Consider the following 11,250-nt stretch of genomic DNA (forward strand, 5'->3'; position numbering starts at 1 on the left):
GTATGAAATATAAATATTGAATGGAATAATATCAAACATCAACTTAAGGTATGAAATATGGATACATCAGGAGCGATATCATAATTTTCAGATAAGATAAAAAAAGATTATTCATTAATTTCATTCCTAATTTATTTATTTATTTTCTTATTGGTAAAATAGGTCTTATATCTATAACTAGTAATATACGAAAAGGCTAGAGGACGATGATAGATAAAAAAAAATAGATAAATTATTCTAATTTTAGAGATTTTTATTAGATGAGTGAATAATATGTGAAAAGATGACGCAAGAATCAACTTATATTTTAGAGACAGAATTTACCAACCAACCATCAGAAATTTCAGAGAAGCGCTCAAAGAATATGCTTCGTTTGAGCTGAACGGTGATCGCCGGTTCCTTTTATTTCGAATAAGAAATGTGTGAGGTTACATTTTGCAGATGTAAGAGGCCTTGTTCTCATATGTACACTTGAGCTTCACGACGGCTGCTCTCGCTACTACGTGACCAAAACCGCCAACGTTTTCAGGCGAGAGGCCAAATGACTCGCGGAGGCTGGAAGCAACAGAAAGCGTTACTTCGCAAGCTTCATCTGCCTTCCTTCGTGGTACTTGGTAGTCTGGTGCCGAGACGGGTTCTGTTTGTACGCCTGGTGTTCTTCAAGGGTCAGGTGAGTCAGCCCTTACACCTGTATAATAACCAATATGACAAGTTAGATTCTGTTCTTTTCGGACAAATTGCACATGTATGCATAAATATGCCAGGAGAATAGCAGTGGGCGACATGGTGAAATAAACCAGAGGAGCTCAACCGAGCAACACTGGATTCAAGCAGCAGCCGACATTATATTGGGAACAGTATAGGGTTGTCTTGATTGAGGATTACAGGTAGCAATTCAGAGAAGAATTTCACGTGAATAAATCTAACTGATAGAACGTTCTTGAAAAATCTAAGCAATAGAAGGCTAAACGTGACTTTACGAATATAGGATGGTTCCTGCTTTCTGAGATTTGAGTTTGGCGGATATTCTTAATTCCCTGACATATATAAGAATATAAGATGTTTAACACATTACACAGAACAATATGTCACATTTCAGGCACGCAGATGTTCATGTACTCATTACCCATAGGCCGCAAATCACTATGCATTTTTCAGGGTGAAGAACCACATGCAGAACAAGTTGCTTTCAGGATGAAAGAGGACATCGATGAGAGAAGGGCTTTCAGGATGAATGAGGACATCGATGAGAGAAGGGCTTTCTTCCCTGACGAGCTGCAGCAACAAACCATTGAGGAAAATGCCTAGAACAGGACCAAGCCATCTGGGAGTGTATTTTTTTGGTAGTTGTCTCCCTTCCAGCTTATTGTAGATATTGCTAACGGTTCTTAGGTCCTGATCAGTGGATTGGGGCCGAAACTTTATTTCTATTCTTTCTTCTAATTGAAAGCCAGTGCTCCTGCCATTTACTTCCAAAAAAACAACTAGATTTGGTCCAAAGTTCTGCTTGTATCAGTGTTGGCAGTTGGCAGGAAAGGAAGTGTACCTGTCTTCGCCTCCGGTGTTGAAAAGCATAGCAAGAACGGGCTATAACATAACAAGGAAGAAAGAATCCCGCGAACTGAAGAGTTGCCTGAAATAAAGGAAAGATTTAGTGTCCTGTATACGTAGTGCTGATGGAAAAATAAAAATTTGATTTCGCTAATCTCAAATGACCTGAGCAACAAATGCAAGAGTGGATTGGAATCAGTTAAAGGCCAATCAAGCTGCCTCAGGCTTCCAAGAAAAGCATAACCAAATGTTGAGCAGGGAATATCCTAGCTAATAAAATACTATAAACAATTTATCTCAAGTACTAGCTCTTCCTTAGCTCCTTTGCACCCACCGGTGCATATGGTTTTCTAGAGATTAATTATTTTTCGGCATTAGGACATTTAAACAGAAGCAGCTCACATCATTTTAGCAGAACATGTTAAGAGCATAATTTAAAGAAAATGATTTAGGTCTGTTGAACTCACACTGAACAGCACTGTTGCATCTTGTAGCATGCTAACATCCCTCACAATAACAATTACATGGCGCACAAGCAAAAGGAACATCAACTGCAGTAAAGCCGATATTAGATTCCGATCTCCAGCACAAATAAGAATATGTTTACGAAGAAAGGGTCTCTTTGACATACAATTAAAGCAATGGTTCGGCAGCATGTGACACCACTAGAATTTGATGACACACAATCATCAAATTCAGCTTGCAGCAGCTGCTGCTCTGCGATGGCAATGGCTAGAAAATGAGAATCATGAGGATCAATTCGTCCAACCCAGTTTTGCCTGTTTATGATAAAACAGTCACAAGTTTAGAATATCTACATTGGGCAACTTCAAAGGATATCCAGAAACTGGAGCATCAGCAGCTGCATTGCTACTGAAATTTTTTGGGAAAACAATAGTGCTGCATTAATTGATCCAAAAAAATTCTTCAAACCACTTCCACAGAACATAGCTGATATCCAAAAAATAAATGAAAGGATTGATTTCCACAAATTGATCCAAGCATTAAGGATTGTATCTGTAAGTACCTAAGATCCATGTCCATTTCACCTGAACAACATTTGGTTGGAGGGAGGACATAATTTGGGGAGTAAACCTGTAGGCATATAGGAAAAAGAAGCAATTATTGAAGACTTCTTCAACAATAGCAGCAAAATCAGAAACGATACATATTTTTTCAATTTCTTTTGTTTCTTCTGCAACGCGGTTGCCGTGAAATTGGATTGCTCACCAACCTACTAGATCTAAGTAAATCGATAACCCGGATAGAGTACAACGACTACCACCAAGAAATGATGCCCCACAGTGCCACACAAAAGAAAAGAAAATGCAACATTTTTTAGGGGAAAAAAGAAAATGCAACATTGCTACGTGGTAGTCTTGTAACAGAATAACCGAAACCCACCTGGTTGCAGATTTCACACGTAATATTCCCCTTCTTGTTGCACCATCTCTGTATGCATTTCCTGTGGGCGAACTGCATACAGCCAACACCATACCATTAGCATTTTATTCAGCAGATAATCCTAAGTCACGTGTAGAACAAGTCAGGGGGCATAAACAATTATTGACGACTGAAAACGGAATATAGAATAGGATAAGCATGGCCTAGGATCTGAAAATTCTGAAATATGGCTGTTTCATCATCGACATCGCATTTTTGAAGACTCATTCAATCAATTCCAATGACATTTCTTAGACAAACCAAACACTAGAAGAGCACCTTTCAACTTGCAAAGGAGAACAGATGAAACACGGTAACACCTTGCAACTTCAGTTTTTTTAGATAAAGTTGCAACTTTAGTTGATGACGATTAAACAATCACTTAATAGAACTTTGCCACTCCTATAGCGTGCAGTCTAAATTTATTAGAGATGGCGAAATAGAGTTTATTGATTGTAAAATTTCACCAAAAAGTTTCCCTCAAAAAAAAATCACCAAAAAGAAGGAAGCGGGGCGAACTTCTAGGCAGAGAAAGGGGAAACAGAAGAGTTTTTCCAAGAAAAAAACATAACCAAAACACAAACTGCATCTTGAAATCCATTCAGGCCCATGAAGAAGGTAGCAAATAATCAACATACTTACACTTCGATTCTACCAACCACTGTACTTTAGCTCAGCTCGATTCCTCAGCATCCAGGCAAAGAAACTTCTAGAGATAGAGGAAGGGAGGAAGGGACAGGAGAGCGCTCACCTTGAGTGTTCCGGAGCAAGCGCAGGGAGAGTCCATGGCGTCCTCCTCCCCCTCCTCCTGGCATATCCGACACTCTATGACCCCCTTGCCGTCCACCCCCAACCCGACCTCCACCTCCACCTGGCCTTCGCCACCGGAGCAGCCATCGCCAGCAACCTTCTCGGTGCGCGCCATCCCTCTCCCTAGCTTTCTTGGAGTAGGTAAGAACGAGCCAAAAGGCGGGGCCTTTTTAGCTTCTCGGGACAACAACTCCAAGAACAAGGACAGAGGGAAGGGAGAAGAAATACTAAAATGCTGTAGCCTTTCCTTATTTTTGCTATTCTAATATTCCATGTTATTTTATCATTTCCTACAGTTTTTCCTACAACTTGCTTGCAGTTAGTTTGTTTATTTATGGGCTCCAATGATGACTGAGTGATTGGGCTTGGGGGGTTAGTGGACAATGGATATCTTCCACTGCAGCTAGTGGGAGATGAGTTGATAGTGACACACGATACTGGACAAAGGATATCTTCCAAGAAAATCTTTTTCTTTGTCCGCAGGAACTTACTGATACATCTTTGTGTTCTCTCTCTTCCTCCCTCTCTCTGCGTGATTGTGTCTCTTGCAATGAATTTATGAGCGATTTTATTGTAAATTTTTTGTTCCCTCTTGTCTGAGCTGGGCTCTAGGTGTGTTAGGATAAACGTCGTCGGGAGAATAGCTGATAGACGTCGGTTTTTAAGAAGGAATTTGACTATATATTAAGAAGACTTAAAATATTAGAGGAGATATATGAGAAATAAATTGATAACTAAATTGATTTCTTTTACTTAATTAATTTGATTATATGACTTCTATAAGTATGACCTAAACGGAAAGTCCCTGAGAGAATATAACTCTATAGCCTAACTGATTCTATCTTAATTAATAACGGATCTAATCTTACTTTTTAAATAACCCTAACAAATTTGATCTTATATTATCTTGGTATCCAATATTTCCAAATAACTACAATATGCACATTGCTACATCAACGCGTGCTACGGTGCCGCACCAACCCAAAGACACTCGCACATGACAAGGTGACTGTGTATCCAAAAATCCTGGTGATACATTCAAATAATTAAACATTTCACAATTAGTGAAGTAAATTTTTTGTTATTACACCTAAAAATTTACACAAGTTCAGAACCATTTAATCCATAATTATGGACAAATACATAAATATATTCCTGAAAAGAGAAGTAAGTAGACCCTCGAAATATTGTTCACGATATTTCTGTTTTTTGAATACCTTTCGAATTTCATCTCTAAGCAGGCACTAGGCAGGGGGTGTGATTAAAACGCCTTGTGTTTTCTCTTCCTGATGTCAGGGTTCTACAGTTGTTTTGCCTTTCTCTTTTGTCGTTTCACTTTCCTGCTGCTATTTTTTGTTTTGGCTGGTTCCGTCATGCCGTGTGCTTAGGTGGGGGAGGGGTTCCCGTGTTGCTTGTAAGTAATTTCTTAATTATCAACTGCGTATGTAAAGTTGACTGTAGAAACAAGCATTTGTTTATCGAAATTGAGATTTGTTGGAAAGACGGAATTAAAATGTGTGTACAACGGTATAAATGCTTGTAAAGCACGGTAGCTAGATCCCAAAAGCAACATAAATGGTACTACTTGCTTTGCTGACCAAAAGCCCATGACCATTATGTTGCTTAAGATACATCGATTTGCACATCTAGTACAAGAACAAATACGAGTGTTGTTTACGTTCTATTTTGGAAACGTATAATTTCATCATACTAAATGCGTCACTTTTGAGTTTTGAATCACATTTGGAGCTTGCTTCCAGCCAAAAAAAAAACACAAATTTGGAGCTATATTGGATTAATTCAGAACATATGCACCCGATTATAATCAGCGGCGTCTGAAAAGGCTACTCTTATCTAAGAATCATCGTAGTCAATTGTGGCGCCTTCTTCTCTGGGAGCCTTAACTTTGTGGAGGCAAGATTTGATGTGTGTACTTGGGTGGTTAAACCCCCCCCTGCGTTCGATTTCAACAAGAGATGCTGTACCTTTGTGGACTGCGACTGATCACCCTCTACAACTAAACACCATTATCATTAATTCTAAGCCAGCTTGCATGTCACATTTTGTGCAGATATTTCTGCTTCAGAATACTGCAACCACTGGACTTGTGTATTCATTCGTCTCAACTGATAATGATAGACAATAAGTTGGCACCTAATCTGTCTTGGCTAATTTTTCTCCCAATCATCTACTTAATTCTTTGCGGGAAAAAAAGTCATAAACAAGAAGAAAGAGCACAGATTAGGGCCCTGAGAACCCAATGTATGCTAGAATCATTGTAGAATAAGCAAAGCTTCTGCATCCACAATGCTTCAAGAATTGTTCTATAGTTCCTAACAGCTGGCAGGTGTGATGACTATGAACAATCTTTAGGCAAAAAAGGAAAGAGGGTACATGTTTGGTTTATCTTTTGGAAGATTAGGTGGGCACATAACATAGCTATTCTGTGATCCAGGGATTCTGTTGGGAGTTAAGTATTGGAGGTGTCACTGGAATTCGGTTTAAAAAGAGGTGTCTCTGGAATAAAGTGGTAGTCTGAATCATTCCAGGCCCAGAATACAATCAATTTCCCTAATCAAATGACTTGTTTCTAGAATAATGATGTGACTAATACTATGCAACTACTACCCTTTACTTTCCTTAATGGATGAGGTGAACATTTCAGCACTGCAATGATAGCGTCAGGAAGTTGGAAAATACTGTCATGACAGGGAATTCTCTTAGACAATGGAATCAAAATTGCAAATGTGTCAGGGTTTTCTCCTTAGATAGAATATACGCAGTTGATATTTGTTAGAATCGAAACGTGATCAAAAAACACTTGGAACGCACGCGAACTCAGTGGAGAAGACTAGGCTAGGTTGCACGGCGAAGCGGCAACGGTTTTTTAGACTCTATTGTGAATATAAAACAAAACAGAACATCATGGCCTCACTGGCCTCCCAATATGCGTGCCACGTCCCACTTAATCGGTGTGCCATCCCACACTAGCAAAGACGCGCCGTGCATGACGCTAGCTAAAGACTCACTCCCGCGTGAACGTGCACACGTCGAGCTACACAGATCCGGTCAAGCTCTTGAACTAAAGAAAAACAAACTGACACACTAAGCATACTAGCGTACAAGAATTATTCTAACAAATCTCCTCCTAATTCTTGTTACGCTGACTCAAACTATCTACATCAATGAGACCAATCTTGCTGCAAATTTATTGGAACTTAACCCAGCTGAGTGGCTTCATCAGAATGTCTCCCAGCTGTTCTTCGGTCCTGACGAACTCCACTTCAATTTGGCCCCTTTCTGCACACTCTTGGATATGATGATACTTTGTATCTATATGTTTGCTCCAATCATGGTGTACAAGATTCTTGATCAACAAAATTGTGGACTTATTATCCACTCTCAATGTGGGAGTGCCTGGCACTGAGTTCTACATCTCAGCCAGCACTCATCCCAACCAAATAGCTTGACAAGCTACGGTTGCAATATACTCTTCCTCACAGCTCGACAGCACCACCACTTTCTGCTTTGTAGACTGCCATGTGATTGGGTTGTCACAAAGAAAGAAGATCACCCTAGTCATGCTCCTTCTGCTATTGACATCACCCGCGAGATCACTGTCGCTGAACTCTATCAGTGATGGTAGCATGTCTCCTTTCCTTGCATAAACGAGACCCCAGTTGCTTGTCCCAGCAATGTATCTAAGGATGTGCTTCACTGCTGTAAGATGTTCCTCATGCGGCTCCTCCATGAATCAACTAACATATCCAACTGAGAAAGCGAGATCGGACGAGTATTGACCAAGTACCTTATACTTCAACTACACTCATGTACATGGTTGCATCAACAGATGGACTTGCACTCACCTTGTTGAGTTTCAGCCAGGGCTCCATCAGCACCTGACAAGGATTGCATCCTGCCATGCCTGTCTTCTCTAGAATCTTGGCGGCGTATGCTCCTTGCCTGAGTGTAATACCATCTGAACTCTGTGTTTACCTCAATACTGAGGTAATAGCGAAGCATCCCCAAATCGCTCATCTTGAACACATCTGTCATCTCCTTCTTGAATTGCTTGATGTTGTCGTTGCTGGTACCGGTGATCACCAAGTTGTCGACACACATGCCCAGCATCAGCTATTCCTGACCACTCCTCCTGGTGTAGATGGCATGCTCTGAGGGACTCCTTCTAAATCCGAGCGATAATAAGGTGTCATCCAGTTCGTGTTCTAGGTTCTTAGAGCTTGGTGTAAGCCATAGGGCGTCTTGTAGAGCCTGAGTACCTTGTGCTTGTTGTCGACGCTGATGAAGCCTGACGGCTGCTCCACGTACACCTCCTCCTGAAGGTCGTCGTTCAAGAAAGCGGACTTGACGTCCATGTGGTGCACTTCCCACCCTTCATGAGTGGTAAGCGCGATGAGGAGACACACCGAATCCATGCGCGCCACCGGAGCGAACACCTCATCGTAGTTGACTCTGTGACGCTGCGCGTACCCCTTGACTACGAGCCAAGCCTTGTGCCTCGCCACAGCTCCACGCTCGCCCCTCTTGACCTTGAACACCCACTTGAGGCCGATCGCACGACAGCTCTATGGAAGATTAGTGAGTGCCCAGGTTTGGTTCTCCTCAATCGCCTGCATTTCTTCCATTATTGCCTTCCGTCAGCTCCATTGTCGCTCTGCTTCTGCAAATGACATGGGCTCATCCATGCTCATCGCGTACAGCTCACTGACCTCTAACCCACGTGACGCATAGCTCAATGGTGTTGCCGGATCGATGACATCATCGATCATGTGGTACCGTAGTGGCGCATCATCGTGGTCGTCATCAAGTTCATCGCTGTGTGAACTTGGTGGAGAAGCAAACTCCATCCTTGGCGCAACAATAGGTGATGGAGGAACCCTGCTTGCTGTGCCTGGGCTTCCTGACACATAACCCGCCGGCGTGGCTGGTGATGCTGATGTAGCAGGTACTGTTGCCGTTGGAGCGCACCTCGTGTTCTCCTCTGCGGCGTCCGGTCTGTACACAGTCAAGTACTCCATCATGAAGGAGTCATCGACGTCCATGCCACGCTCCTCGTGGGGACTCCAGTTCCATTGTGCAGCTTCATCAAACACCACATCACATGTCACATGAACATAATTCATGGTGGGGTCATAGGCGTGGTAAGCCTTTGATCCCCTCTCATAGCCGATAAAGATCATTGGATGGCTCCTATCCTCGAGCTTCTTCAGGTGAGGCGCTGTAGTCTTGACATGGACAACGTAGCTGAAGGTGCAAAGATGATGAACTACCGGCTTCTTCCCGTACCACGCTTCAAATGATGTCATGCCCTCAATGCTCTTTGTTGGTGAGCAATTTCTTCTCCCCAGAACCTCCCAAGCAGCCCTTTTGCCTTGAGCATACTGCGCGTCGTGCCCACCACCATGGCATTCCGGTGTTCCACCATGTCGTTCTGTTGTGGTGAGTATGGTACGGTCAGCTGTTGTCATACGCCGTGATCCACGCAGTGCTCGGTGAAGTCTGTGTAGGTGAACTCTCCTCCGCGATCAGTGCGAAGAGCTCCCAGCTTGCGCCCAGACTCTGCCTCAGCCACCGCCTGGAAATGCTTGATGGTTGTCGCTGCTCGATCCTTACATGGGAGCAGGACCAGCCACATGAACCGGCTTCGATCATCATCAAGAAGCAGAAAATACCGATTCCCACTTGGTGTTGTTGGAGATATTGGGCTGCATATGTCCCTGTGAACCAGCTCCAGAACACAGTCACCGGAGTACACAACCTGCTCTGGGAACGACGTCCGTCGCTGCTTCTCGGTGAGACACTCCTCACAGAGCAGGTCGACTTGCTCGATCACCGGAAGTCCTCGCACCAGTCCTTCCCGCGCCATTTTCCTTGGTGCTAGGAAGTTGAGGTGGCCAAGCCTGGCGTGCCACTTCCAGGCGCTCTCCGCACCTTGCGCCACTAGACACACCGGCTGTGCTATGTTGAGGTCGAGCACATACAGCTGGTTGGGGGAGTGCTTGATCTTGGCCAATAGACACCTACCAGGATCGCGGATCCTCATCACCCCACCGTCAATTAAGACATGGTAGCCTTCCTCGTCGAATTGCCCCACGCTTATGATGTTGGTGGTGAGTCGAGGGATGAAAAAAACATCGGGGAACATTCGATGCTCGCCGTTCTAGCAGGTGAGCAACATCATCCCACAACCTTTGATCCGTGCAACAGAGCCGTTGTTGAACTGCACCGTGCCGCAGATCGCCTTGTCCAGGTCAGTGAACGCCCCCCGAGACCCCGTCATGTGATTGGTCGCCCCAGTGTCGAGGACCCATTGCTTGAATTTATGGTCCTCCTCCTCTCGTCCTAGCTGCACATACACCTTCTCCTCGCACAACTGAACGGGCTCCGCCTCCTACCTTGCCGCCTCAACGGCGCACGGTGGCACAATGGGCACGCACAGTGGTAGAGATGGCAGATCTGGGAAGGGCGACAGCGGAGTGGACGAGCCTGTGTGTGGAGGTGGCAGGAGCGTGGGCAAGGGATTGATACTCGCCCTCATTAGTAGCAGCGACGTCTCTTCATCTTGGGCCACATGTGCCTGCTCCTGCCTCCTGGGCTTGGATCGACGGTCTTAGGCCTAGTGCCCAAATTTCCCACAATTTCAACACTGATCCTTGGTCCAGGCCCGGTCGCCCCGGCCAGACAAACTGGAGCCGCTTTCAGTTGCCCCCCCCCCCCCGTCACGAACTCACCCACGATTTCAACCATGGCGGCGACCAGAGCCACCATTTGCGCCGCCGTTTGAGTGGCCCTCAGCTTCGCGCCGCTTCTGCAGAGCCTACCACTCTTCCTCCGTTAGGAGCAACTTCTAGCCGGCATTGTCTCCAGAGAGCCTGAGTTTGTACCTCTGCTCAACGACACGAAGGCGAACGGTCACCTCCTCAACCGAGATCAAGCTTAAATTGAGAAGAGCTTCAATGGAGATGGCCACCTGCTGCAGTCGCTCCGGGACAGCCTGCAACATCTTCTTGACCATCTCAACATCAGTAATGGAATCTCCCAACACCCTGAGATGGTTCACGAGATTCATTATCCGCATGGCAAAATCGTCCACGGGCTCCCCGTCCTTGAACGCGATCTTGCTGAATTCGCGTCGAAGCTTTTGGGCATTTGCTTCCCTGACGCGCTCCATGCCAACACACATGATTTTCACCGCCTCTCACGCCTCCTGTGTCGTCTCCTTCACCGCCAGCGTTGTGTGCATCTCTTGCGGCACTGTGCGAAGAATCGCCACGAGCGTGAGCCTGGCGTCCCATAGACCCTGGGCTTGCAAGTTGACACGCATTACCAAAGCCCACTCCTGGTAATTCGCACAGGTCAGCATCGGGTAGACGACGGTGCCCGCGGCTTCCTTGACGATGCACTCGACCATCCTAGTGTGGCCTT

At 44.7% G+C, this 11,250-nt stretch overlaps 1 protein-coding gene across 2 annotated transcripts; it reads right to left on the reverse strand.

Moving 5' to 3' along the window:
• Positions 1-341: 341 nt before the first annotated feature.
• Positions 342-4,122, reverse strand: LOC133909362 (uncharacterized). Of its 2 annotated transcripts, none has more exons than XM_062351761.1 (7): positions 3,746-4,119; positions 2,956-3,027; positions 2,579-2,646; positions 2,183-2,330; positions 2,019-2,102; positions 1,547-1,633; positions 342-688 (listed from the first exon to the last, which is right to left on the reverse strand). In XM_062351761.1, the coding sequence occupies exons 1-7, from the start codon at positions 3,917-3,919 to the stop codon at positions 683-685; spliced, it is 639 nt and encodes a 212-aa protein (XP_062207745.1). In that variant the 5' UTR covers positions 3,920-4,119; the 3' UTR covers positions 342-682. The 2 variants fall into 2 exon arrangements, with proteins under 2 accessions (XP_062207745.1, XP_062207746.1); XM_062351762.1 differs by lacking the exon at positions 342-688 and adding an exon at positions 697-1,469 and having other exon boundaries at positions 3,746-4,122.
• Between the last annotated feature and the right edge of the window lie 7,128 nt (positions 4,123-11,250).

Source organism: Phragmites australis, chromosome 2 (assembly GCF_958298935.1).
Source record: "Phragmites australis chromosome 2, lpPhrAust1.1, whole genome shotgun sequence".
NCBI lineage: Eukaryota > Viridiplantae > Streptophyta > Magnoliopsida > Poales > Poaceae > Phragmites > Phragmites australis.